This window comes from Podarcis tiliguerta (assembly GCF_965153285.1).
Source record: "Podarcis tiliguerta genome assembly, chromosome: 5".
NCBI lineage: Eukaryota > Metazoa > Chordata > Lepidosauria > Squamata > Lacertidae > Podarcis > Podarcis tiliguerta.
Window position 1 is genome coordinate 49,462,752 of NC_139538.1, and position 26,803 is coordinate 49,489,554.

Sequence of the window (26,803 nt, forward strand, 5' to 3'; positions counted from 1 at the left end):
AGAAGATTACACAGTTCAGCATACTTCTCTCTTCTACTTTCAAGCCACACTGCTACCGTCAGTGTGTACAGTTGTCGGTAATAACAAGAACAACCAACATCCGCTGTGGGTTGTTTTCTAAACCCTGCTATAATAGCAGCAGGGAGAGAAGACGTAGTTAAACTACAAGTCCCACAAGCCCCTGCTCCCGAGTCCCTCGGCGAAACCAACCCGAGGACTGCAGCTCCCAGAGTGCTCTTCGGCCTTACAGTTTGCGGGCGAGGAAGTGGCCGTTTCTCTTGGCCGTTTTGCCCCGCGGTGGCCGTTGCTTGCTTGCCTGCCGCTCCTCCCGTCGACCCACGTGGGCAGAAAACGGCGCCGGGACTCGGGACGCAGCGAGGCGGCCGGGCTTCCCCTCTGTGCTCTCGCCCATGTCTGGGGCGGTGGTGGAGGCCGTCCGGGGCAAAGCAGTTGCCGCTCAGCTGCTGTCTTTTAGCGGGCTCTTCGCCGTGTATAAGCCCAAGGGATGCACCTCAGCCGCTGTGCTGAACCGGCTTAGGGCGAAGCTGATGGCAGGTACCACTGAAGGGGGAGAGCAGAAAGTCCAGGGAAGGAGGGAGAGTGGGCCACAGGTAGGGAGCTCTTCTCAACTCAGCAGCCGGCGCAGCGGCCGACAGGTTGCGGAGCAACATCTGGAAGGCCTCAGGTTCCTCATCTAGGCAGGTCCTAAGGCAGGCATAGGCAAATTCGGCCCTCCAGATGTTTTGGGACTACAACTCCCATCATCCCTGACCACTGGTCCTGTTAGCTAGGGATGATGGGAGTTGTACAGTGGTACCTCGGGTTACAGACGCTTCACATTACAGACTCCGCTAACCCAGAAATAGTACCTTGGGTTAAGAACTTTGCTTCAGGATGAGAACAGAAATCGTGTGGTGGCAGCATGGCGGCGGGAGGCCACATTAGCTAAAGTGGTACCTCAGGTTAAGAAAAGTTTCAGGTTAAGAACGGACCTCCAGAACGAATTAAGTTCTTAACCAGAGGTACCACTGTAGTCCCAGAACATCTGGAGGGCCAAGTTTGCCTATGCCTGCCTAGGAAGTAGTGGCGTTTAGTTGACTCGGAGACTCTGAATGCTGCACAACCCTTTTCTTCATTATTTCCTCAGCGCCGGATTTATGTGTAAGCTAAACAAGATATAGCTTAGGGCCCCCCCAAAAAATTTAAAGGACAAAAAACCCCTGGATGTACATTTCCAAAATATAAGATAAAGAACAAATAAATAAAACCTACATACAGCAACAGTGTTTTGTGTTGTATAGGCTCCTATGATGTAAGTAATGGGCCCCACCTGCTAGCCTGCTCCCTAAAATATCACTGGTTTGCTCATTTCTATATGTAGGATGCCTACATTCTGCATGGAATGGTTGTATGGCAACGTATGCAAATGGTTTTAGATACCTATTAGGTCCATAAATTACCATGTAGCATATATTTCACACACAAAACAGTGACAATTTGTTGTTGACAAAGGACAGCTGGACATGTAAAGGGCCCCATTACCTTCAGTATCTTAGGATCTCATCAAACCTAAATCTGGCACTGTTTCCTATACACAGTGGTGCACTTTGGTCATTTTAGGCATTGGACAGTGGGTATTGCTTCCCTTCAGGTAGTGCTCATTTCTTGTCCTTTCTTGCCCACTCCCCACCTCCATCCACCTAATTGCATTCTTTACAACTGCTTCATTCCTACACTGGTATTATAATAATAATAATAGCAGCAGCAGTAGCAACAGCTTGGCAACCCAGATAATTACAAAGAAAGACCCTGATAATATGTAGTTTCCTGTCTTAATCTCTTTCATCCACTTCTGTCTTAAGCTCTTCTAAATGGTGTTTGTGCATGTATTTCCGTTGTCATGATAACAGGTTGCGATGGTGGATTTTTCGTTTCTTTTTCTGCCACATCTGTAATACAGATTTTCCAGAGTAACTATGACATCCCTTCAAAGGAAAACCCAGCGGTTTGTTGTTGTTTTTTGTCATTGATAACTTTCGAAAGAACAATAGTCTTTGATTCCCACCCCACAGCTGTTGGCGGGGGCAGTGATCTATCCATCACATTTGGTCTCCCCTCCTGCCATCTATCTGCCATTCTCAACACTACCTCCTAAGGAAAAACAAAAAGCTTTTTTTGTAGGGGTTCTTTGATGGTGTGGAACTGGAGGTGAGGGAACACACCAGGACACAGTGTGGAGTACACCAAATGCTGGTCTGATCCTCCTGGCATAGCAGTGTGTTTGCTGAGCATGTTCAAGTTCTGGTTGGCTTTGGCCTGCCACCTCTTTGCTCCTCCCATGATGCAGTCAGTAACCAGCCTCAGACAAGGGGACTGACGAATGGAGCACTAGAAAAAACGACCATGCTGGGTGTTGTACTGATGACCTACCTGTTTCCCACCACCACTGTGTTGTCCATAGCGATGTGGGGCCTTGGACTTGGGCCCAAATTCTGCGGGTTCCATTGCCTTTGCAAACAGGTGCAAAGAACAAATGTCTCAACACTTTATCTGATCTTCCAGCATAATCCATGGAAGTCTGACTTGATGGATAGCATTTCTCACTTCACATTTATGTCAAGAGTGCTGATATGGTTCCCCTGTTGCAATTAACCCAAGATGCAGAAAGGAGTTATGTTTCTGTGGCATGCCTTTAAAAAAGCATCCTAAACCTTCTTTTCTAACCAAACGATTGTGTAGCTTCTGGGTTTTTTTTAATCTTGTCAACATGCCTAATTGGGAGCTGAATTTGGGGGTTCTAGAGTTGGGACCATTTGTATATTTGCATGAGTATGTAAGGTGGATCACTTTTATTTGGATGTTCCTGTTGAGGGAAAGGCGAGAGCTTAGATATGTCCTAAAATATCCAAATAGTGGATGCTGTGTAAGTGTTCTCCAATGAGAAGCCAGTTTTTGTAGGGACATGGCCACATAAACACACTACTAGTCATATTAGTTGCCTTGCTGGAAAGAGAAAGTTACCAACATATTTTGGCAAAATTTATGAATTATTTGCAATCTAGCTTCGTTTCTGGATTTACCACCATTTCTGAGCACTAAGTTTCTTTGCATGTACTGGGCCCACTGATTTAAACGGGGATGGTAAGCATGTGCTCACCCTTGGTTTGTAGGAAATAAAAAATGGACCAATAGCAGGTAATAGTTAACAGCAGTTTATTATTGGCTTCTGTGAAGTATTCATTACCAAAGCACAAATTTAATTTCACTTACTCAATTTCAGATGCATCGGTTTTTGTTGTGATATTTTATTGGATAATATACTGCTTAATTCCCTGCCAACCTAGCAGTTCGAAAGCACATCAAAGTGCAAGTAGATAAATAGATACCGCTCCAGCGGGAAGGTAAACGGTGTTTCCTTGCGCTGCTCTGGTTTGCCAGAAGCAGCTTAGTCATGCCGGCCACATGACCCAGAATCTGTACGCTGGCTCCCTTGGCCAATAAAGCGAGATGAGCACCGCAACCCCAGAGTCAGTCACGACTGGACCTAATGGTCAGGGGTCCCTTTACCTTTATACTGCTTAATGGCCAAGTGGGTTACTAAGTGGTTTACAAATTATAAAAGCCAAATACACAAAAACCAATTTAAAAACAAGATTAAAATACACAACAAAGCAGTATCATAAAAAAGGAGATCCAGGTCACGGGATCAGGAAAATCCTGGTGTTCTGAACTACAATTACAGTACCATGCTGGCAGTGGCCGATAGGAGCTGCAATCCAAAACAGCTGGAGGGTACCAGGTTGGAGGATACTGGGTTAGCTACTGCATCCCCTGACTTGAGCACCACATTGCCATCTGCTCGCAACCTTGTAGCTGGGAATGCAAGTGCAGGCAGGGCTTTCACAGTGTTATCTACAGAACAGCATGCAATCTCTTATCGTTTCTTTCCATAGCCAGCAAGGGACTTGGTTGTGCATGTAGTCTGCTGGATCCAAGCCATTATATGTAATTAAATGTGGGAAACATATTGAGAGACTGCTGTGCACTGTTGACAACATTGGAAAAATTCTGTGACTGTTGCTAGTTATGGTTTTATTACTGTAACAAATCAGTAAATGTGATGCTTCTTGTACGTTGTTGGGGAAAATAATGCACCCTGTCTGTTAACTATTAAAATTATTAATTATCTGATGCCAGCTGATGGTAGATATGAGAACAAGCTCTAGGTATACTATTCGTTTTATGATACGACAAATCCTAGGATTCTGATTCACAATTTTCCTCCCTCCTTGGGATTAAACTGTTTCCATTAAATTAGTTGTGCCACTTTGGTACCTTTCAATGTGAACGGCAGATTTATGTGCCTTGTTTGTTATTTTTATGAAGTTCTATGAAGCTTTTTATCCTTTGGGATCTTATTTTTTCAGAAACCGGTATGCCAAAGCCTAGTAGAAGGAAGAGGAATAAAATGTTAAAGATTGGACATGGTGGGATTCTGGATAGCAGTGCTGCAGGAGTGCTAGGTAATTTGCATATTAGCAGTCATTTATTTATTTGCAGTGTCCCTAGAGAACTCTCTCCCATTGAAGATAACTTGTCTGCCACATTAGCAGCTTTTCCATGTGAAATTTAGATGTACTTTTTCTTCAGTCCTGTGCAGATGGCTGGTTTAAATAACTGGTTCCTCTGCTCCTGGACTGCCATTTTATGATGTCCATTGATTTTATGGTTTTTATGTTATATTTTCTGAGGTTCTGCCATCATACTAAGCTAGTCCAGCTGTGGTTTGTTTACCTGTTCACTCCAAAGCAGAAGTGCTTGGACTGAGTACACCAGCCTGCAACTTGTGCCCAGTACAAAAGCATACTTTAAGGCCTAGCATTACATGTGAAGCCAGCTTTTAAGTTCCCAAGGTGGGTTGCAACATTATGCAACATTAAAAACAGTTTAAAACAACAATAATAGAAATAAAGCAGGTCCTTTTTTCTGTTATTGTAAACTGGGCAAATAAGCTGAATTACCGTATTTTGTCTTTGCTGGCATTCCTTTTTTAAGCCACTGACGTTGGAGAAATGAGTACTGCTTGCTCAGTCATAAATACTGCAGACCCTTTAAAATAGCTCGGAAGGACCCCAATGTAGATTGATGGTCCTTTTAGTAATACATTGCACTTATGTGCATTGCTTCTCGACGCACCATACCCCACCCCACCCTGACACACTGAAAAAATGAAAAGCACCAGAGTATTTTTTTCCCTCCTAAAATTTCTTCTGTCATCGTTTTCAATCAATTGACCCTGTTAATGGAAAGTGTCAGAATTGCGTGAAATAATATTTGTTACTGGCATGATGTTTTACAGACAGCAGTAGTGAATACAGAGGTGACAGGGGCAGTTGTTGAAGTAATGTTTCTCTTTGTTAACAGTGGTTGGCATTGGAAAAGGAACTAAAATGTTGAGCAGCTTGCTGGCAGGTTCTAAGGTAAGGAAAAATGGGGTACTTCATGTTTTCTGTATGTTTTCCACCTTCAGTAAATGAACTAACTATGAATAGGGAGGTGAGGGCAGACACTATTTTCAGATAGCAAAGACTGGGAATCACACTGATCTTCAAATTGCTTTGACAAAACAAGTCTGTCTAAAAGAAGTGAGGCCTTGAGGCTTAACCTACATTGGAATCCTGGCTGTGCACATTCTAGGTTAATTCTTTAACGGTTAATGCTTCCTTGGCTTGGATCCTAATATAACTTAAGGAAGTTCACAGTGGGAAAGTCTCCTGTCACTTCCTTCCCTTCTGCACCACTCCATGCTCCATTCCATGCTGTTTGTGATGCTCCCCCGACCTGAGATGTTTTTTAGGGGAAAGAGAAGATGTGAAACTGCTTCTATTAACTTATTTTAAGTCAAAATATCTGATAGGAAGCCCATAAGAAAAGGCAGCAACAGAGGTTGGTCCGCTAGGGTGGATTGCGGCACTGCCCCACTAACTTCAACCAGCCATTAGCCAGCCTCTCCCCTGCTTAATTTCTCACTTGCATTCAGTCCAGGGGGAGCAGTGTCTTATCGACTTCTCCTTTCTTAGCCTTGGTGTTGCCCTTGTAGAACGGAGCAGGGAGGAGGATGGGGCAAAACTGGAATGAGTTGGCCCTGCCTTTCATTGGTTCTGGCTCTGCCTCCTGTTGACCTTGCTGACTTCCACCCTGCCAACCCCAGTAGACACTAGGCACCGCTTCTTGAGTGGAATTCTTTATATAGCTGATGATCTGTGGTATGGAGGCTTTTCAGCTTCGTATTCACTGTTGGCAGTAGCCATAAACTTGCAGGGTGCAGAAATAGTGCAATTAATGTGCATAATGTGTCAAGGGAGGAAAAGCATAACATAATGTAATCTGCATGAACACGCTGGACGCAGCTGGAGGACATGTTACACTTCCTCTTTGATACAGCATATAAAATTTCTGGTGTGAGATTAGAAATGGCAGTTCCTTGGTTGTTTTGGAAATTATGCTTGGTTAATTGAGATCTCAATTTATACACACTGGTGAGTTTTAATACTTACCCGCAAAATATATGTACTGACAAAAGAGAGAGCTTAGTGCTCCAGGGCTCAAGAAATAAAATTAGAACTTGGTGATCATTGGGGGTTGTATCCCACATACTGCTAAGTGAAAGAGAATTAGCACTGAACTTGTTTCACTAGAGGGTCATCTTGTGAAAGAGGTTCCACAACCAGATAGCTTTGTATATAGAGAGGATAGGAGCATAAAAAGGTAGTTTAATGAGACTTCAAACTAGCACAAGCTCTTGCACAATGGCTCCATCAGTGCTTTTGCTGTATTGGATTCATCTGCCCAGCATGGAGAAATGGACCTGTTCAAGCACAGGGCTTGCTGAATGACAGTGTTGGATGCCACCATGGGTATAGCTCAGCTTCAAAAGTGGAGCAAAGAGACGCTTAACCTTGAACTCCTACACTATCATCTTGCACAGATCTGCTTGGAAGTAAGTGGATGTTGGGTGTTTCAGCCCTAAAGGTGATCTGTTTACAGTGGTGCCCCGCAAGACGAAATTAATTCGTTCTGCGAGTTTTTTCGTTCTACGAGTTTTTTCGTCTTGCGAAGCACCAATGCATATTGACGGTTTCCCATAGGAATGCATTGGCGGTTTTAAAAAAAAAGCGCAAGATGTTTCGTCTTGCGAAGCAAGCCCATAGGGAAATCCGTCTTGCGAAGCACCTCAGAAAACAGAAAACTCGTTCGTCTTGCGAGTTTTTCGTCTTCTGAGGCATTCGTCTTGCGGGGCATCACTGTATTAAAATTCACCTTTGTTGAAGCTTTCTGGCTCTGGAGAGGAGGTGCAAATAGTTGTTAAGATGCTTTAATTCCTGCTGAATAGGTTGAAGCGCTCTTTGCTTCCATGTCCCAAATTTATTATCCCAGGACACCTGTTTACGTATTTTTCTGGTGTGGCCCTATATTCTCCGACAACAGAGATACCTCATATCTGGCAAAGCTAGCTGTTGTCAGTGTTAGCTATTACTAGATACAGTGGTGCAGACTTCTGCTACTTCATACCATCTGTGCGGATTCATTTGATTTCATTGTGCATTATCCAGTTGTAGCTTCTTCCATGTAACAGTAGCTCTACTTCCCTCAAGTAGGTCAGACGAGAGTGATTTCACTTTCCCCTGGGAATGAGAGGCTCAGTGTGAGTAATCTGTACTGTGATCTCCAATGCACTAACTAGTTGAAAATCCGCTCTTTTAAAATGGGCACTCCTAGGCTAGCTGTTTTTTATCTGAATCCCCAGCAGCTTCACTGACTTGCAGAAGATTAGAATTGACTCCCCTGCATTAATTGCAGCTTCTTGTTTAAGCGATAGGTGAATGAGCGTTTGATCTCAAAGGTTGTCATCTCTCCAGAGAGAACCGTTATCAAAATGTCACCCGGATAACATCAAATCCAGGATCCCAGTGGCCTCAGAGGTTAGGGAGGAAAAAGATGAACAGAACAAGGGGTATACTGAGCTTGCCATGGTCTTGAACAACTCAGATATTTTTTAATAGTCAGTTGAATTTCCCAGGGATCCCCAAATGGGTAATGGAAGCCACTTTAATTAGTAGTCTGAAATGGAACTGTTCTGTTTTACTCTGACACAAGCTTGCTGTCAGAGGGGCTCGAGGAGGATAATGGCTAATTTCCCTCTAGACTGAGACTATTGCTGGATTATCGGTTTCTTGTGGTGTCCTTCCCTGGTTGCTTATTTTCCTTTGCCTTTTTTAAAAGCAGAATTCACCTAACACCCCTTGACAGGTAGTGCATGCATTTTGTACTCAGGTACACAGAAAGATTAGAATTAATCCAAAGGTCAAAGAGCTATTTTTCACAAGACATTTAAACCGGTGCGGCAAAATGAGCTTGGATGCTGCATGGAAGTAGAGACTTAAATGATGAGCAACTTTCTGGTTGGCAATCTTGACTTTGTATGAAAAACAGAATCATAGAATTGTAGAGTTGGAAGGGGTCCAGAGGGTCATCTAGTCCAGCTCCTGCAATGCAGGAATATCAGCTAAAGATCCACCACAGATGGCCATTCAACCTCTGCTTAAAGAGCTCCAATGAAGGAGAGTCCACTACCTTCCAAGGGAGTCCATTCCACTGTCAAACAGATCTTACCATCAGAAAGTTCTTCCTGATGTTTAGTCAGAATCTCCTTTATAGTAACTTGAATCCATTGCTTTGCGTCCTAGCCTCCAGAGCAAGAGAAAGCAAGCTTGCTGCATCACATTGTTGACTCATGTGTAGCTTGTGGTCCACCAAGACCCCTGGATCCTTTTCACATATACAGTCATACCTCTTGTTACGTTTGCTTCATTTTACGTTTTTTCAGGTTTTTTCATTTTGCGTTTTTTCATTTTACGTTTTTTCCTGCTTGGCAGGGGTTGGACTCGATGGCCCTTGTGGTCTCTTCCAACTCTATGATTGTGGTCTCTTCCAACTCTTGTGGTCTCTTCCAACTCTATGATTCTATGATTCTATGATTCTAGGTTGCATCCTGCGGCGACACAGAAGTACCGGAAAGGGTTACTTCCGGTTTTCGCCACTTGCGCATGCACAGACACACAAAATGACGTCACGCACATGCACAGAAGTGGCGAATCGCAACCTGTGCGTGCGCAGACGTGGGTTGCGTTCCTTTAATGTTACTTCCGGGATTCGCAGCTCACGCATGTGCAGACGCTCAAAATGACGGCATGCGCGGAAGCAGCAAAACAGAACGCGCAGACGTGCCGTCGCATCTTGCGTTCCGTTCGGGTTGCAAACGGGGCTCCAGAACGGATCCCGTTCGCATCCCGAGGTACCACTATAATGAATGTCTGATGTTTTTAAATTTTCTTTTTGTTTCCTATTCCATTACAGCAGGAATTTAATATCTGGAACAGGGGTGGGGAACCGGTGGTCCTTCAGATGTTGTTAAACTTCAACTCGCATAAGTCCTAACTGGCATGGCCAACAGTGAAGGCTCCTCTTTGGAGCAAAGTGGAATATAGCCCATCTAAGATTCTGAGCCCCCCCCCCCCCCGCCAGACCTCGAAATCTATTGTCTAGGCTTTCTCCTGACACCCACAGTCGTTATTAACATATTTCCACTGACTGAGAGGCTTCCTAGATGCGTCTGCCCACCTCATCTGTCTAGCCAGTCAAAATAATTACTACCAGCAAGTCCCACCTCTGACTTCACAACTCTCTCCCATAGAATGCCTTGAGTCAGGCAGTGGATTCTGTGGGTGTAGATTGCCCTTCTAAACCAAGGGTAGAAAAATTTCAGTTTAGTTAGCCAATGTTTCTCAAACTTGGGTCTCCAGTTTCTGTTAGACTACATCTCCCATCATCCCTGACCGCTGGTCCTGCTAGCTATGGATAATGGGAATTGTAGTACAACAATAGCTGGGGACCCAACATTGAAAAACACTGAGTTAGGCGCTAAGTTCGTATACAATTGCAATTATTTTGTGTCCATGCCTTTGCAGGGGGGAGAATGGGAAGAAAACCAGAACAAATTTGGCCTACCCATGTTCCCACCCATGTTACCTTATTGGTCCTGCCTACATAACCTTGGCTGCCCCCACCAGGTCCAGGGGTTATCAGCCACCACTAATGACCATCTGGAGAGGCACAGGTTCCTTACTCCTGATCTAGAGCTATGGGAGCCTGTAGCTCAGTAGACAGGTTTGTGTGTCTCCCACAAGACCTTCAGGAAATAGATCCATGCTTATGAAATAGGATTACCATGGAAGGGGACACTTCTATAGTGCCTGTTGTATATTGAATAGGAGTAACTGGTAAGAGTTAGTAATGCATTTGATGACTTCCTCTAAAAAAAAATTATGTTGCTTTCGGTAATTGCTAGCTTTTGGTATTCTTCTGGTCACAGTGCATATGCAGGGATGTTCACTTTTGCTAACCATTCTTAACACAATCAGCTATTTGTTCTAATGGAAATGCTAATTGATGGCAAAGATGTATATTTTAGAAAGAGGCAGTTTTACTGATGCTTGGGCAAAGCAGTCTTTCCTGGAACCCATTAAGCACCTGTAGTGTGCAAGTAATTATTGTAAATGATGATAAACAATTTCAAATTAGATCTGAGTTTGCATGAATGTATTTAAATAAGTCTGCAGAATAGCTTTGCTGAACAAATTAAGATTTAAGGATACTTTATCTGGGTGACTTGCTGCTCTGTGGTATGTAAAGCTGAATTAGCCTTTCTCCCCCTCCTTATTGCACTCAGTGCTCTATTTTCAGGCCTGTTCAGCTGATGGTTAAGTCTTCCCATAAGGAGTGAGATTTATGATCATGCTGCCTGCTGATAGTCTTTTACAAATGACAGCAGCTGACAGAGAGTTGTTTCTGTAGTGTTAGTTTGGTGATGGTTCAATTTGTTCATACAAGTCATTGTCCACTGTTGCAGTCATCAAGGGATAATACACATGCATATGTGCACAAATCATGAAAGTACCATTATCCATAGGTTATCTAGGAGGAATACTGATGCCATGACTTACAAACAAAAAGCATTCAGGCTGCGAACCCATACACATTTTCCTTGGAATAAGCACCGTTAAAAAACACTGAGACATAATTCTGAATAAGCATGGATAGCTACTTGTCAAGCTACTTTTATTGGTGCTGCTATGATAAAGCAAACTGGAATCACTTTCATGTTGCTAACAATGGAGCTCATTGTAGGCACAGGGATCAAATGGGAACAGGCTTCTGGGTTTGGAAAGATTGGTTCCGGAAAACCTGGAATTTTGTATAGCAGGTGTAGGGTGATACAAGAACTGTGAAGATCCCCCATGGTCCACTGATGTTTTCAAAGCAAGGAGCAGCTAATATGTGTTAAGTGAATGTTCATTCTTGCTTAAAAATGTATGACATGCTCTGCTGAATCACATCAAATTCTACGTAGACCAGCATCCTTTGCAAAATACAGGGCACTAAGTGGTCCACCAGAAGTCGGCCAATGGCCTATTCATGGACCGCAACCTATTTTGACTCTGCTTTGGAGTCACAAAGCTTTCGTACATGTAAGGTTTCAAAAGCTATAGAACACATAATTGCCACAGAAATACCTCCAAAAAACATCCTTCCTATAGCAATTCATTTTTTGCTCTGTCAATAGTGTTGAGAGATTTGGAATTCTCATTCTTCACTAAACGTATTTTCATTCACTGGAAGGGCAAGATACAAATTTACTAAACAGATTAACAGAGGTTCTGTTAACACAGAGAAAGAGAGACACCATGCAGATGCAATAGCAAACCATAGTTTTCTCTTACCCGCACAAATGGCAGCAAACTTTGAGTTTGTGTATGTGAAGAGAGTACGTGAAGACATTAGATTAGAATATTTCCACATTAGGGTAGGAACAACAATAACTTGCCATTGTATCTGAATGTGGCAGCTTATGGTTTGCTGATCATAAGCCAGGATCTCAGAACTAAAGTCCAGATCCTAATTTGTCATTAAATAAGGATCAATAATTCAGGTGCTTATTACTTCCCCCTCATACAGGAGAAGGGACGCGGGTGGCGCTGTGGGTAAAACCTCAGCGCCTAGGACTTGCCGATCGCATGGTCGGCGGTTCGAATCCCCGCGGCGGGGTGAGCTCCCGTCGTTCGGTCCCAGCTCCTGCCCACCTAGCAGTTCGAAAGCACCCTTAAGTGCAAGTAGATAAATAGGTACCGCTTTATAGCAGGAAGGTAAACGGCGTTTCCGTGTGCTGCTCTGGTGCCGGTTCGCCGGAGCAGCTTCATCACGCTGGGCACGTGACCCGGAAGTGTCTGCGGACAGCGCTGGCTCCCGGCCTCTAGAGTGAGATGAGTGCACAACCCTAGAGTCTGTCAAGACTGGCCCGTACTGGCAGGGGTACCTTTACTTTTTACCATACAGGAGAAGGGAGGTTCACCTCCATTAATGCATGTCATGGAAAACCATGGTTTGTTGCATCTCAGTGTAGTTTTTGTAGCATGAATTCTTGGCATTCATCTGTCTTGAGAGACAATGGAGTGCACCTCCAGGAGTGAAGTCAAACCCTTGCGTTAGCAGCAATGAAGTGACCCCGCTGAGGTGCAAACCTGGGCAGTGTGTATGGAGGTCCTGGGCTGCCCAGACGACAAGACACCCATCTCTGCCTCTCTGATGTGGTACGGAAAGCAGAGCAATATGTTTGGTATCCGCTTGGCTGCTGAAGTTGCCAGAAGAACATGTACAAGACACCATCCAACCATCTTAGGGACTCCACTCCAAGTTTGTGTAGGGCTTTACTACGTAGCCTTTTCTTCTCCTGAGATTTCCTGCAAAGCAGCAGAAGTTTAGGATCAGAGTTTTCCCTCTCCTAGATGGGATACCTTACCAGGTTGATGAGCCCCATTTGCCACTGTCATGGCTTATAAACCAAGGAATAAGTGTATTGGATAGATCCAGGTCTAGTTCTCGCACTGTTGCAATTTTAGCATGCAGTCATCGTGCTAAAAATCTAGTAAGAGTTTATCTGTTTAATAGCATAAATAATAATAATATAGTATAATAGTATAAATACTAATAGTATAAATTAAAATGTTCAGGTTCATATTATTCTCACACAGTTGCTGTGCTCAAGCTTTCCAATGTCCTAAGGATATGAACATCTTGGACCCAGTGCAATTATCTGCAAATTTTCCTGTTAAATATTAAGGACTCTTGCCTGCCTCACTGGAAGTCAGGTCACCCTGTGGCTTAATCTAGTCACAAAGTAGAGGTGGATATACAGGGTCAAATGATCCAGCTACACTTGTAGTTCTTCAGCAGTGACAGAACAATTACAGCATCTTGCAGTAAAAGAAATTTAGTGCAGTGTTAGTACAAAGTCAGCTTTTTCTCTCCAGAGAAAAATTATTCTAGAAGAGAGTTGTAATGTTTCTTGGTATTAAGACATCATGTTGACTATTCGTTAAATTTAAATTTGCTCCGTTGTCTATAACCTGCTCTTGGCTTTAAAGTTTTACTCTTTGGGTTTGACTTGCTGGATGCTTCTATTTTCATTATCTAATCTTCATTTAAAAAAAAAAATACTTTAATGGTGTTATTGAGATGGAATGATGTCTGTAGTCTCCCTTTTCATATCTTATGTAGAGAGGCGGCTTTATTTTGAGTTTGTGTTACAGTATCTTGGATAAGAGAGCAGATGAATAATAATATAACACACTTATTATTTAGGAGTAGCTGATAAGGGAGAAAGCATCCCCAGTGCTCCCAGAGGGCCTTGCTCAGCAGGGAAAACTGAGAGCTTAAAAGCTTTTCATGCCAGGTCTGCTTGGGGTTACCCAATGCAAAAAGAGGTTTTAAGCTCTTGGCCTTGACTCTTGGGCAGAGCCTGCTCAGCACGCCAGTTTTGGGAGTGTTAGGAATGCTTTTGCAAGATCTTGCAGAACAATCTGACTTCCTGGGAGATCTCGTGAGAGTATCCTCACCACTGCTAGAGCTGGCACTTAGCAGGCCTTGCCTGGAAGCATAGTAAGAGAACTTAAAAGCTCTATTCACACTACGTCTGCTTGAAGCTACCTTCATGCTGCACTTGCAAGGGGGTGGAATGTGCACGCCCAGCAGCAGAACCAACACATCGAGTTCCATCCCTCTACCTGCTTTGGTTTTCATGTATCCAGCCGAATGCCTAGGCTACACTTGTGTAGATAAATATGCAAACACACACACATATACACACACATATACACACACGCATATACTTACTAAAATTGTGATGCAAAATCTTTTTGTGTGTCTTGATTCTAAATACGTAGTAAGCTTTTGTAAAAAAAAGAAAGGCAAATTGTGGCAAGTGGTGCTCAGTTTGACTGAAAGCTCTGTGCCTCAGTTTCAATTTAGAGATAATATTCTTCCACTTTTCCTTGTCTGTATTGCTGCCTGTGCTGTTTCCTTTTCTCTTTCCAGAGGTGATGGCATTCACAAAGGGAACTGAAGTCATCTCCATCTCCTTCTTTCTCTCAGTTTTTTCTTTTTTATAATCTGATTTCATAGCATTGTGCAATCCTTCTTGATGACAGGCTCACCAAAGCTGATTGAGTGCATTCCTATGTTATATCTACCCTTGAGTTCACTAAAATATTCTAACATTTAGTATTCTTTCATGGCTGTGACTTACACTTTTTATAATATCCAATTAGTATACTTCTGTTTTTATGAGTACTCTAAATCAGAATGGGAATGTGCATGTACAGGAATAGATTTGTTCATCTCCATAATTGTTTCTTTTTTCTGAATTGTCTAGCTTGGTGGCATGGTATAAACTCAAGATGCTGGTGATATTTTTCATTAAACCTCTGTTGCCCTCCACTCCGTGTTTCACACTAATTATTTTCTTCCCTTACAGAAATACACAGCTGTTGGGGAATTGGGAAAGGCAACTGACACATTTGATTCTACAGGCAAAGTAACAGAAGAAAAACCTTACGGTAAAGAATCACATAATGTGTTCTGTTATGACTGTTTGACTGCAGTGCTTTGTTTAGATTGCAGCAAAGATGGTGTCAGGCTCAGGTTTGTAGCTTATTTTTAAAGGAATTTCGTTAGTCTAGCTGACAGATTAAATGGTTTGCAACATATTGGAAATGGGGATTCTTTGTCAGCTTTTAAGATGACTTCTGAGAAACTAAACTCAACACTTGAAGGTCATATAAATCCACAGACCCCTAGTTACTGAGCCCGTCACCGTAATTAATCAGCAGGCATTTAGGAACTGTAACTCTCTGCATATGTTAGACCCCAGCTCCCAATATGCCTGACTGTTGGCTATATTTACTAGGTCTAATGGGAGATGTGGCCCTCCAGATGTTGAACTCCCCAATTTCCCAACCCTGACTTTAGTTGCTTAGTTTCCATTTCAGCTTGGTCCGTTCCCAGAAACCACCAGTGGATTGTGATTGATATTGCTTCTTTTTTAGATGAGGAGTTGGAAGGACCCTAGCTCACTGATAGAGTGCATGCAAAGGCTCAGTCCCTCGTATCTGAGTTAGGGTCTGAAGCTGTGGAGAGCCAATTCCAGTTAGCATGAACAAGAGTGATCTGGGTGGTTTAGTGCTCTGACTCAGTAGAAGTGAGCTTCCCATATTTCCTACCTCTGTCTCTCCATGCATGTGGTAGGGATGTAATGGGCATTTGTGCTTTTAAAAGGTGGTACGTTGTGTGCAGGTTTCCCTTGACTAAACTTTCAGAGATCACAGAAGCACAGACTGATAGAGTTGGAAGTGACCATGAGGATCATCTAGTCCAACCCCCTGCAATGCAGGAATCTTTCACCCAACATGGGGCTCAAACTTACAACCCTGAGATTAAGAGCCTCACGTTCTACCAACTGAGCTATCCCCTCCTGAGCTGTGTTGGAATAGCGTGCACTGCCTGAATATCCCCACGCTTGTGCATGCACATCCTTGGTGTGTCTCAACTTGGCTTGGGCACAGAGTATGAGTATGGTGTCATGTTTTCTTCTGAACTGACACTCTGCAATCAAAGTACTACTATGTGTGCTTTTAATGAAGCAAGTAAGAAAAAGCATGTAAGTAGTATATTGGGTGTAGAGGAATTGGGGTTGTAATCACTTAAAGTTCCTGCCGTGGGTATATAAGTATTTGTGATGCCTGTTTGTGAGGTGATACCCATAAGGCTTCTTGCTCCACTAACAATAGCCATAATCATAGCATAATTGGATGACCATGAGTTAACTGTCTATTGTAAATGTTTTCATTCCACCCACCCTAGGAGATGATCCTTCTGTGGTTGATAATGCAACTGGGGAAGTTTCCAGTTCTTACTACTTCCTCAAAGTAGACCCTTCTCTTCAGATCTTTCTATCACCTCTCAGTGCTGTTTTACATTTCAGACAAACAGCTAAATCAACAATTTCATCCAAGGAGGAGAACAAGAGCCTTTTAAATAGCTGGAATGGTTGCTAGGCTTCTGCTTTGTTGCGTGCCTTGCTTTTGGTCATATGCAAAGATGCATCTCTCCTGTGATTCTGAGAAATAACATGCCACTAATTGCGGAGCAAACTTGCTACTACTCTCATTAATTCCTTCACAACTTAAAGAGAACAGAGCTATAGATAGCTGGTCTCCTAGCAACTGCTATGCAACCCTCTGTATTTATAATACCCAGTAACAGGTAACCATGATAAATTATCTTCTGTTGCCTTGTGGTGATAAAGGAGGTCTCTGTGGATTATTTTTTCTTTACTCCTTTTTCTTTCATGCAGTATGTTCTCACTTTTCCCACACCTCTTAAAATATAATATTGCCTCACAACTTATACTGCCTCACAGACCTACCTTCATTTTAATTCATGTCCGTTGCTTGATTCATTTTTAATGCTGAATGAGCAAACTAGCCAAAGGCCCAATTCAGATATTATAAGCCAGGGCTGAAGAACCTCTGGCCTGCAAGCCTAATTAAGCCTGGAAGATTGGCCCACCAGGCCATTTTGAGCAAATTACACCCACTTTTCTCCCTTACCTGATTACATATATGATGTCAGGTATAGAAAACTTCAAGCCATGACTGAATTTCTTTTAAAAAATCCTTGATGTGGTGTACAAAAACAGATCAACAGCAAAAGCTGTAGATTAATAAATATTGGCAGACCACAATAAAATCATTACAAACAAGGCTGCCATCTTTGCAGTAGCAGCTGAAAATAATTGCTGCAGTTTTCTACAAACGTTTGCCACAAACCGCAAAAAGGATCATCCACCATAGTATTTTGATGTTGTTTTTAATCTTGGCTTGTATTTATAATTCTTAGTGTTATATATTATTAGTGCTATGTTTTGTCCCTGCTTCCCTGGTGTTTGTCCTAGCAGGAGTATAGATTTGCTACCAATTTGTGATTTTTCGTACTTGTACAATTTGTTCACTTGTTTGTGAATAGTAATTAAATTTAAAGCATCTTAAAAACAGAAGCCCAGGATAATTTGAACAGTATCTTAAAATTCAAAAATTATTTCCCAAATACAGTGCTGGGCTCAGAGTATACCCTCTTCTTATGGTAAGGTTCCTATTTTTCAAATGAAAAACAAACACTGACATTTTAGTCCTACAAAGGTGTCCAAAGGTTGTTTGAAAATAAGGTCTTGCAGGCACCAACAGCAAAAGGAAATGTTGAAAGAGCTTCATTGCTTGCCTCTTCCCACCCCATGCATGTTTTCCTTTATAACTGGTAGCAGGGATGTCTTAAAAATACCCTAAATATGTTCAGCCTTAGAACCCATAAGAGTTTATGATGTTAAGAATGTGAATATAGGTAGTTTTTTATTGTCTTCTGTTTTCCAGTGTTGTTTCACTTTGCTCTTAGCCTGAGATACCCCACTGCACCCGCCAAAAGTAGCAAAACAAAAATGAAATGCGTATGACTGATACAGGTCAAAGGAAGGCCTAATAGTTACTGGGCAAACTAGAATAGTTTATTTTCATCAGGTGAAGATGAAATGCCTGTGTTTGGTAGGTAGAAAATGCAAACATTCCCATTTGAGAAATGTTCAGATTGGTTCTTTATTTATACAGAAAAGCATTATTTAAGTCTACATATTTGGTAGAGGCAATAGGAAGTATTTAACATTGCACCAAGTTGACTGTTTTGTCAGCGCAACCATTTCAGTTTGCCAGACTGAATGATGCCCCCTTCTCTTCTCCCTGTGTTTTTCTCCTGATCCTCCCAGAAGCAATTGTAGGGGGAGAAGAGAGGAGAAGCCCCATTGTGCAAGCAGAAGGCCTTCAAAGGGCTTCCGCCAATGGGACTCATTAGGTAAATCCCGGCCATTGGTTCAATTTAGAGATTAACCTGTAGGGCTAACATTCTTATATCCAAATTACTTAATATTAGCTATCATTTAAGGGAAACTTAATATTTACAATTTTTAAAAAATCTGATGTAAATCAAAACATCATTAAAAAAAATTTGAATGATTGATTTTTACACACCTGCACCTACATGCCATGAGTCATAGGAGCTTGATCTTAGAAGCAAACAGGGTGTCTGCAGCACCAGGGAGCCTGTCTCTCCCTCTCCTCATTCCCGTACATATTGTTCCCCTCCTGCAGCCCTGACTGATTTATGAACTGCTGCAGCATTATCATTAATGACACTTCATTTAGACTGCTGCTGGGCACAGTAGCAGCATCTGCCATCGCGGTTCCAAATGTTCTCTTTGTATAAAGTGAGATATTAAAGTTGTTTCCTTCCGATACAGCATAAGAGATGAAATGTTTTCTTTTCAAGGAATAACCCTCTTATCTGTATCACGAGAGCCATCTGTTCAGGAAGGGAGCTGCAAGTGCCTAGAAGAAGTAAAGAGCAAGGATTAAAGCATAAGAAGAAGAAGAAAAAGCCATTCATGATATTTATTTATTCCTTGGCAGGAATCCATTGGGATTCACCAGAGGGAGGGAGGCTGAGCAGAGGGGATGTTCAGGTTAATAACTGCAGGAAGGATAACCAGTCCCAAATCTGACCTTTTGGTCAGAGTCCAAATATCTATATTCTGTTGCATTATGTTCCTGAAGTCTACGGTTTGGTTTCTCCAGAAATCGGTCTTTGACAGGAGTTGTACTCAGTGTGCTTATGATTCTTTTGAGCCGTCTCTTGGCAATGTATATGTGAGAGTGTGGGAGCATATGCTAGAAAGGCGAGGTTTATATTCTGGCTGTACTGGATTGGATAATGATAACTAGATTATGTAAAAAGTGAGTATCATAATACCCTAGAATTATTAATGTGCTGGAAATCGGAACCCAGATAGCTAGGCCATTCTAAATTTTTCTTTAATCTCTCGTGAGGAAGAAAACGTTTTGTGCACTGAGTATTTCATAATGTATCTCCTACATTCTCCCCTACCATGTTGCACATCCTAGTTATTAAGAAGAGTCTTAGATCGACTTGCATTAGCATACATTACAATTCGATAGAGGAAGATTTTCATAACATTACATAGCTTATCAGAAAAATGAGCGTTCAGATTGGAGTGGAAGCAAATAAGCAGCCAAATCCTGTATGCAGAAAGTTCTGTGTTTATGGGGTTATATTTCTTTTTCTCCCTCTGGTAATATAAAGGCTGATGTGTGTTGAGAATTTTAAATCAAGTAGATTTATGAATATTTCGCCCCTCTTTTGGTCCACATATCCTTGTGTTCAGGATAATGTGATGCAAATTAGATACCCCACATATCCTTTAACCTATTCATTTACTTGCACAACTATTCTGTGGCATAGGTTAAGCCATTCTTCCAAAACTGGTGCCCTCCAGGTTTTGTTGAACTACAGTTCCCATCATTCCTGCTGGGATAGCTTTGTTAGTAGAGCATGAGACAAAAGGGGAAGGGAATAAATTACATACTTCTGCTGCTTAGCCTTGCTTAACTTTCTGGTCTATCGCCTGACTTTTTTTGGATAAAAAAATGATGACTGGCCCTAATGTCATTTAAAATGTTCAAGGTTGGTATTAGCTAGTCAGTTATATTTTATTTATTTAGGATATTTATATATCCAGTTCTCAATGGGCAGTTCACAAATTTAAAGCAACACAATACAAAAATAAAACAGTGAATATTAAAAACAAACTAACATGGGCATGAAGCAGATGAAGCTGTCATGAAGCAGATGAGAACAATAAAGACACGACTAAAAATCTCTCCAGTAGAGGGAAACAAAATAAATGGAAGAACTAAAAATCAGTAAAACTATAGATGTTCCAAAGCCTAGGAAAATGAAAATGGCTTCACCTGGTACCAAAGAGATCCTCAAGCCCTTCTAGGGAGAACATTCCATAACTGGGGTGCCACCACCAAGAAGTCCCTTTTCCTGGTCATCACTGTCCTCACCTCACTAAGTGGGGTAATTTGAAAACGGCCCTCTGATTTAGATGTTAATGTCCAGGCAAGTATATACAACAGGAAACAATCAATTTGGGGCTTTATTATTTAATACCATCACTTGGAATTGGACCCAGGAATGGACTGGAAGTCAATGCAAATGATGATGGACTGGTGTGATATGCTGATATCTACTGTCGATAATCTTGCTATTTTGGGCTAGCCGACATTTCCAGACAAAGGCAACACCATGTATAATACATTGCAGTAATCCATCTGGGGTGTTAATAGAGCATAGACAATTGTTGCAAGACTATCTGTTCAGATAGAATCATAGCTGGTATATCAGATGAAGTTGGTAAAGTACTCAGTGTATTGTCTTGGCTTTAATATAAAATCCAAAAGATCAGCAGCTTTCTTCTCAATTCTCCGAAGAGCTCAAAGTTTGTCAGTTGTTACACAAATAATGAATACTGAAATGTACATATGTCCATGTTTTCTCTTTTGGCAGACTGGATAACAAAAGAGGATCTTGAGAATGTCCTGCAGAAGTTCACAGGCAGCATCATGCAAGTTCCCCCAATGTAAGTGCTTTGATAAATAGTTGAACGTCATCTTTGGGAAGCCTGCCTGCAAAATCTCATTTTGCTGGCAGTGGAAAGTGACCTCTGTAGAGCAGAAAGCTGGCAAGACAGGGCAGTCTGGAAAGAATTTATTAACTTGACAGAATTACAGCCAAGAGTGACATTGACTTGAACAGCACATGCAAATAGCCCATGATGCTGTCTGTTATGACTGAATTTCAGGCCTTTGGTCATCACTGAAGCAAAGCTTTCCTTTGCCTTGAATATTTACAGCAAAATCAAATAGTATTGCTTAATGGGCAGTGTTGCATTTTAGGACACTTTTGTATACCAATAATAGGAAATGTTCTCAGTGAAGGTAACAGTGCTTCTTGGGGGGATGCTTGAGGCAGTCCAGTCCACTTTACACAGTGATCATGCAGTCTTTGAAGTACCAAATGCAATGCTTGGCATAGAAACTGTGGAATGCCACTTGTTCTTGGCAAATGCCCATTCCCTTATGGATCCCTGTGTCAGAATGTAAGGGTCACGTATGAACAGGATGGTGATAAGATCTATGATTAGGTTTCTTCATCAGAGATGAGCTAATTTCAGATTGGCAGGCATCTTCTCTTTTTTATTGAATGTTAATGGTTCAACTATGCCTATTAAATTCATAAAGGAAGACCTTGGTTCTGAGAATGTGAGAAGGGTCTTGCTAAATCAAATCAAGGTCTCCTAGTGCTGGACTTAGAAAGCTTCAGCCACCATCAGTTATACCAGAAATTGAACATTGGTCCACTGGTAGACCTTCTGCCCACCCCAGAGCGCTTTTTAAATGCATGACAGCAGGCAATGAAACATATATCTGTATTGTCAGGGAACTGCCATCGGCTCAGAGGCAAGGGATAGAGGGGGAGTTGTGTTACAGGGAGCCTCCGAAAATCTTGGGAAGCAGTTCCCCACCTCCAGTGGAGAAGAGGTGCAAGGACCAGAGGATTCTAGAGAGAGCCTTAACATCGCGCCTGAGCAAGCCGGAGAGGAGGGAAGCACACCCCTGCCATCCCCAATCATGCGCAGTAGTTTGAGGCGCAGGGAGAGGCGGAAAAGGCTTGGGGTGACGAAACTTTTATGTTGGGGGAGGTACAAAAACAGACCACTCCCAGATTCTGCTAGCGATTGAGCCAGACATGAACTTATGACGCTCTTCACTGTAAATAGTTTGCACCAAAATAAAGCCTGTAAAAGACAGGTCAGAGTCCTGCCTGGTTACTCTCGAGCAACCACAACAGCATCTGACATGTGTGTGTATGTGTGTGTGTATATGAGATTTATTATTTATTTATTCACCTGGACAGCTGGTTCTCCTTAGCACTACTCTGGATTGAATCTGTTGTATTTGTTGTTTTAAAGATTTACTTGTATTGAGTGGTATATAAATATATGAAATAAAATGAAATAAATAAGAAATACCCTGTTGTATTCACTCTTTGATCAGCTATTGTGCCCTGAAGAGAGATGGACAGAGGTTGTCCACTCTGGTTAAGAAAGGAGAAGTTGTTGAAGCAAAGCCTGCCAGACAAGTTATGGTCTACAGTCTCACTCTTAGGAGTTTCAAGCCGCCATTCTTCACGCTTGGTAAGGATCCGATAATGCGGTGATAATTTAAAAATGTGAATCAAGAGGCCTAGGCCAAACTAAGGAATTCTCCCATTGCCTTTTATTTTAAGTCCTGTATCAGTGAAATATACACCTTTAGACAATTGAGTAACTTGGATGAACCACATGGCCATTATCTTAATGTGCTGAAGTCAACATTATTTTGACCTATGGATCTACAGTGCTATGGATATACATAGCAATGGACTATCGATGCGTCCAGACTGAGAATCTCTGGGCCCTGTGTTTCAGAGAAAGACCATTAAGGACAGTAGTGATCTTCCTGTTGAGTCCCTTTTGCCAATAATCAGACAGGGATGTCAGCCATGACATGCTGTTCTCTTTTCTATCGAGTGTGATGAAAAGGCAGTGTAGGCTAAGCTGATGGATGTAGACCCAGGAGATCACAGCTGCAAACACTACCCCACCCTGCATGAACTGGGGAAAACACTGATTGCTCAGCCTTTGGACATTTTGGTAACTTATGGGAGTGGTTGCAACATTGTTCAAAAGCGGAAGTAAACAACTTTGCACATTTTCAGAGTGTTAAGTAAGTGTCACTTGGTGAGGCTAACAGTTTGGGGCTATGTTTGACTTGCAGGTTAAGTGCTCTCCTCTTTTGCATAATATGCAAACCGTGTTTCAATGTACTGTGTAATTTCAGTGGTTACAACTTACTGCTTGGGTGATTTGCAGCTCTTTATAGCGAGCAGATTTTAAACTGTCTTGGGTCTTCCTGGATATGTGTGATGTGCGTAGACTTTTAAAAGTTTGCTCAGTGCTTTAAAACATTCATAGATGCTTTTTGCTAGCACTTCAAATAATCTCCCCACCCCTCAAGCAACAATGGATAAATATATGACCTGACATGGTATCTTTCTTCTTCTTCTTCTTCTTCTTCTTCTTCTTCTTCTTCTTCTTCTTCTTCTTCTCCTCCTTCTCCTCCTCCTCCTCCTTCTGCAAATGAAGGCTCCGAAGTACTGAAATCCTGAAGCTGGTGCTGTAAAGTGAATGATTGTTAAGCCGGTGCATTTTATTCCTGTTTGCTTTCCGCTCTTCGCCAGCTTCACAATCTCACCCTCACATATGTTACAGGATGAATAATTTATATTATAACCCATAAATATTTTAATCACTCTATTGTTTGCTTAGTGCATTTTTACATTTCTATGTAAAGTAGATTTTTGTGCTATGCTGGCAATTTACCATGTCACCGTTAACATTCCAGATGTTGAATGTGGCGGCGGCTTTTATGTCAGAAGCTTGGTCAACGATATTGGCAAAGGTAGGCACAGACAAAGCACAATCGCTGGGGGAGCAAGTGTTCCTGTTAACAGAGGGCCAGATCAGCTGTCAGTATCTCTGGCTGCCAGATGTGCGCACTGGGGCTGCGGCACTGTTTGCCGTGGTTTGGCCCTCTGTAGCACAAAATGAACCTGAATGAATTGACTACAAAAGTGGTCCTTCGAGGGCAGCAGTAAAGTGGTCGGTTTGGCCATGGACTTATGAGAGAGGAGTAAGAACTCTCTTTTTCTGCAAGATAAACAGATGGGGGGTGGAGAGGTAAGAAAGTTACTGTTTTTAAAGGTTACGATGATAAATAATGCTTTGAAATCAGAATGCGCAAAGTTGCAAACATGATATAACCATCCCATCTGGATTTGTCCCTGTTGTTTATGATGACTTAATCAGCTTTTCCTCTGACCTGAGATGTGATCCCACAAAAGGAATTTTTATTTGGCTTTACTTCACCCAGGGAGTAACATAATCATTGACAGGAGGATAAGTTCAGCCATTTTAAACACTAAGCTCTTTTAGATTCTGCTCAGCATGAACAGAACATAATGGCTGTACACCAAGAATTATTGGTGCTCAACTTTCCTCCTTTGGCAGAGACTGAATTCAGTAAGCAGCCATCGGTGTGTAACAGGGTTTGAATGGCAACTGTGTAATATTAATACTCTGTAATGTGAACACTAGCTCTGTTTGGGGCAGCACTGCACATGGAAGTCTCCTGCAGGCGCTTTTCATTTTTAAAGGAGTCTAGAAAGGTACTACATGTCAACAGCTTATTAAGGCATGCAGTTTGACCTTGTGTCAAAAATCTTATCATAAAATGTGTTTGTGCATTACTATTGTTGTTGTTAAAATTTGTTAGTCACTTTATCTTGCCCAAGGCAACCCAAAGCAACTTACAAAACCACATTGATACATTAAAACCAGGGGGGGCAAAACAACAACAACAACAACAACATTACATCCCACCCACTTCTAAAAGGCCACTGATAGTTAGAGGCCAAAGGCCTGATTATAGAGGAAAGCTTTTATATGGTGCCTAAGAAAAAATGATGGTGCCAGCCAGGCCTCCCTGAGAAGAGCATTCCACAAGTGGGGAGCCAGTGCAGGAAAGGCTTTTTCTCATGTTGCCACCCTCTGGACTTCTCATGGAGGGGACACACAAAGAATTGTGTGTTAGATTATGAATGCAGAATCTAGGTCGGTTCATATGAGAAGTGGTCCTTGAGGTATTGCAGTCCTGAGCCATTTAAGACTTTATAGGTTAAAAACCATCACTTTGAATTGAGCCCGAAAACTAATTGTCAGCCAGTGCATTCGGGCCAGGATCAGTGTAATATGCTCAAACCGTCTTGCTCTGGTAGCAACCTGGCCACTGAATTCTGCACCAGCTGAAGTTTCCAAACCATCTTCAGGTGCATTCCTATGTATAATGTGTTGCAGTAATATAGTGGGGAAATGTACCTCCCCCCCCCCCCGCGCGCGAATTGCATTTCCATGAGTTGTGCAGCGTGTTTGGATAATGAAATGTTTAATGGTTAATATTTGTATAATTTGTCAAATGTTCAAAGTGCTTCAAGGTTCATTATCTAGTGGTTACCCTTACAACAACCCTGTAAGGCACATTAGTATTATTCCCCGCTATCACTGAAGGGGGAACTGAGGTTGAGACAGAGTGGCTTGCCTAAGGCCACCTAGTGAATTTATGGCTGAGGCGAGATTGAAACCAGGGACTTTCTGATTTGTAGCTCAGTTCCTTAGTCAGTACACGACACCAGATCTAACCATTTGGTATTTAAAGAATACATTGCCAAAGATGCACACTATGTGGTTTTAAAATACTCTGGGCTGTATCCAATGCCATTAAAATAAATGATTATGACAAACATAGGTTCATTAATTTGAATGGATCTACTCTGAGTAGGACTGGTACAGGATACAACTATATTCTACCATAGTGGTGATGTTATAATATATATCCCGTATTTCCCACTGGGGTGCTAGTTTCAAATTCTGTAAAATATTGGTGTGCTGTTTGCAAGCTTGGCTTTTGTTTTCTCCCTTTTGATGCTGCAGAGCTGTCCTCCTGTGCCACTGTGCTGGAACTGACCCGAACCAAACAGGGACCGTTTACCCTAGAAGAGCATGTTCTTTATGAAGACAAATGGACCATTGATGAAATTGCCCGGTCTCTGGAGTGTTGCATGCCTCTCCTCCAGGAAGAACCGCCTCGTAAAAAATTAAAGATGGAGCTGTCTGAAGAATGCGCCATGAACTCTGAAGATAAGTGATAAGTCAGGTCAAGGAAAAAGACTGAATGACTGAGATGTTTTAAGATTGCTCTGGGATTGTCTTGTCTTCCCCTGTAAATTTACAGTCCAGTGCGTGGAGGATGACAAATTACAATGCAATGAAAATGATACCTTTCTATCTCTTCTGTTCGCGCTGAAGCACACAGACACACACAAAGATGCCCAGCATTTATTTCCTTTCATAATGTCCGTATTGTGTTGTGAACTTATTTGTCAAGGAAGCAGACTCATCACTACACCCAGTAAAAGACCTTGCAGGACACTTCTAAAATTTGAATTTGTTTCCATGTCCTTATTGTTTGTTTATTTGGGTACTTACATCTCACCTTTAAAAGCAAAGCCCCTTCAAAAAGCAAGTTACAATATTAAATTTGTATAAATACAGTTTAAAATAATAAAAAATAAACATAGCAGCAAGCAGTAAAAACAGCCTAGAAGACTGTGGTTGTATAAAGCCAATAGGGCCCTAAATACCATACTGAGTACTGGTAATTAGGGAAACTGTGCAGATGTACCTCTGGATTTAAAGATCCATACTTGTGCTTTTCTGTGTGTTTCT

General features: G+C 42.0%; 1 protein-coding gene across 1 annotated transcript; it reads left to right on the forward strand.

The window, feature by feature from the left end:
- TRUB1 (TruB pseudouridine synthase family member 1) lies at positions 1-26,521 on the forward strand. The gene is made up of 8 exons (XM_083441132.1): positions 1-555; positions 4,428-4,523; positions 5,425-5,480; positions 14,930-15,011; positions 20,926-20,998; positions 22,476-22,615; positions 23,865-23,921; positions 26,009-26,521. Exons 1-8 carry the CDS (start codon positions 411-413, stop codon positions 26,221-26,223), a joined length of 864 nt encoding a protein of 287 aa, XP_083297258.1. The 5' UTR covers positions 1-410; the 3' UTR covers positions 26,224-26,521.
- Positions 26,522-26,803: the final 282 nt, after the last annotated feature.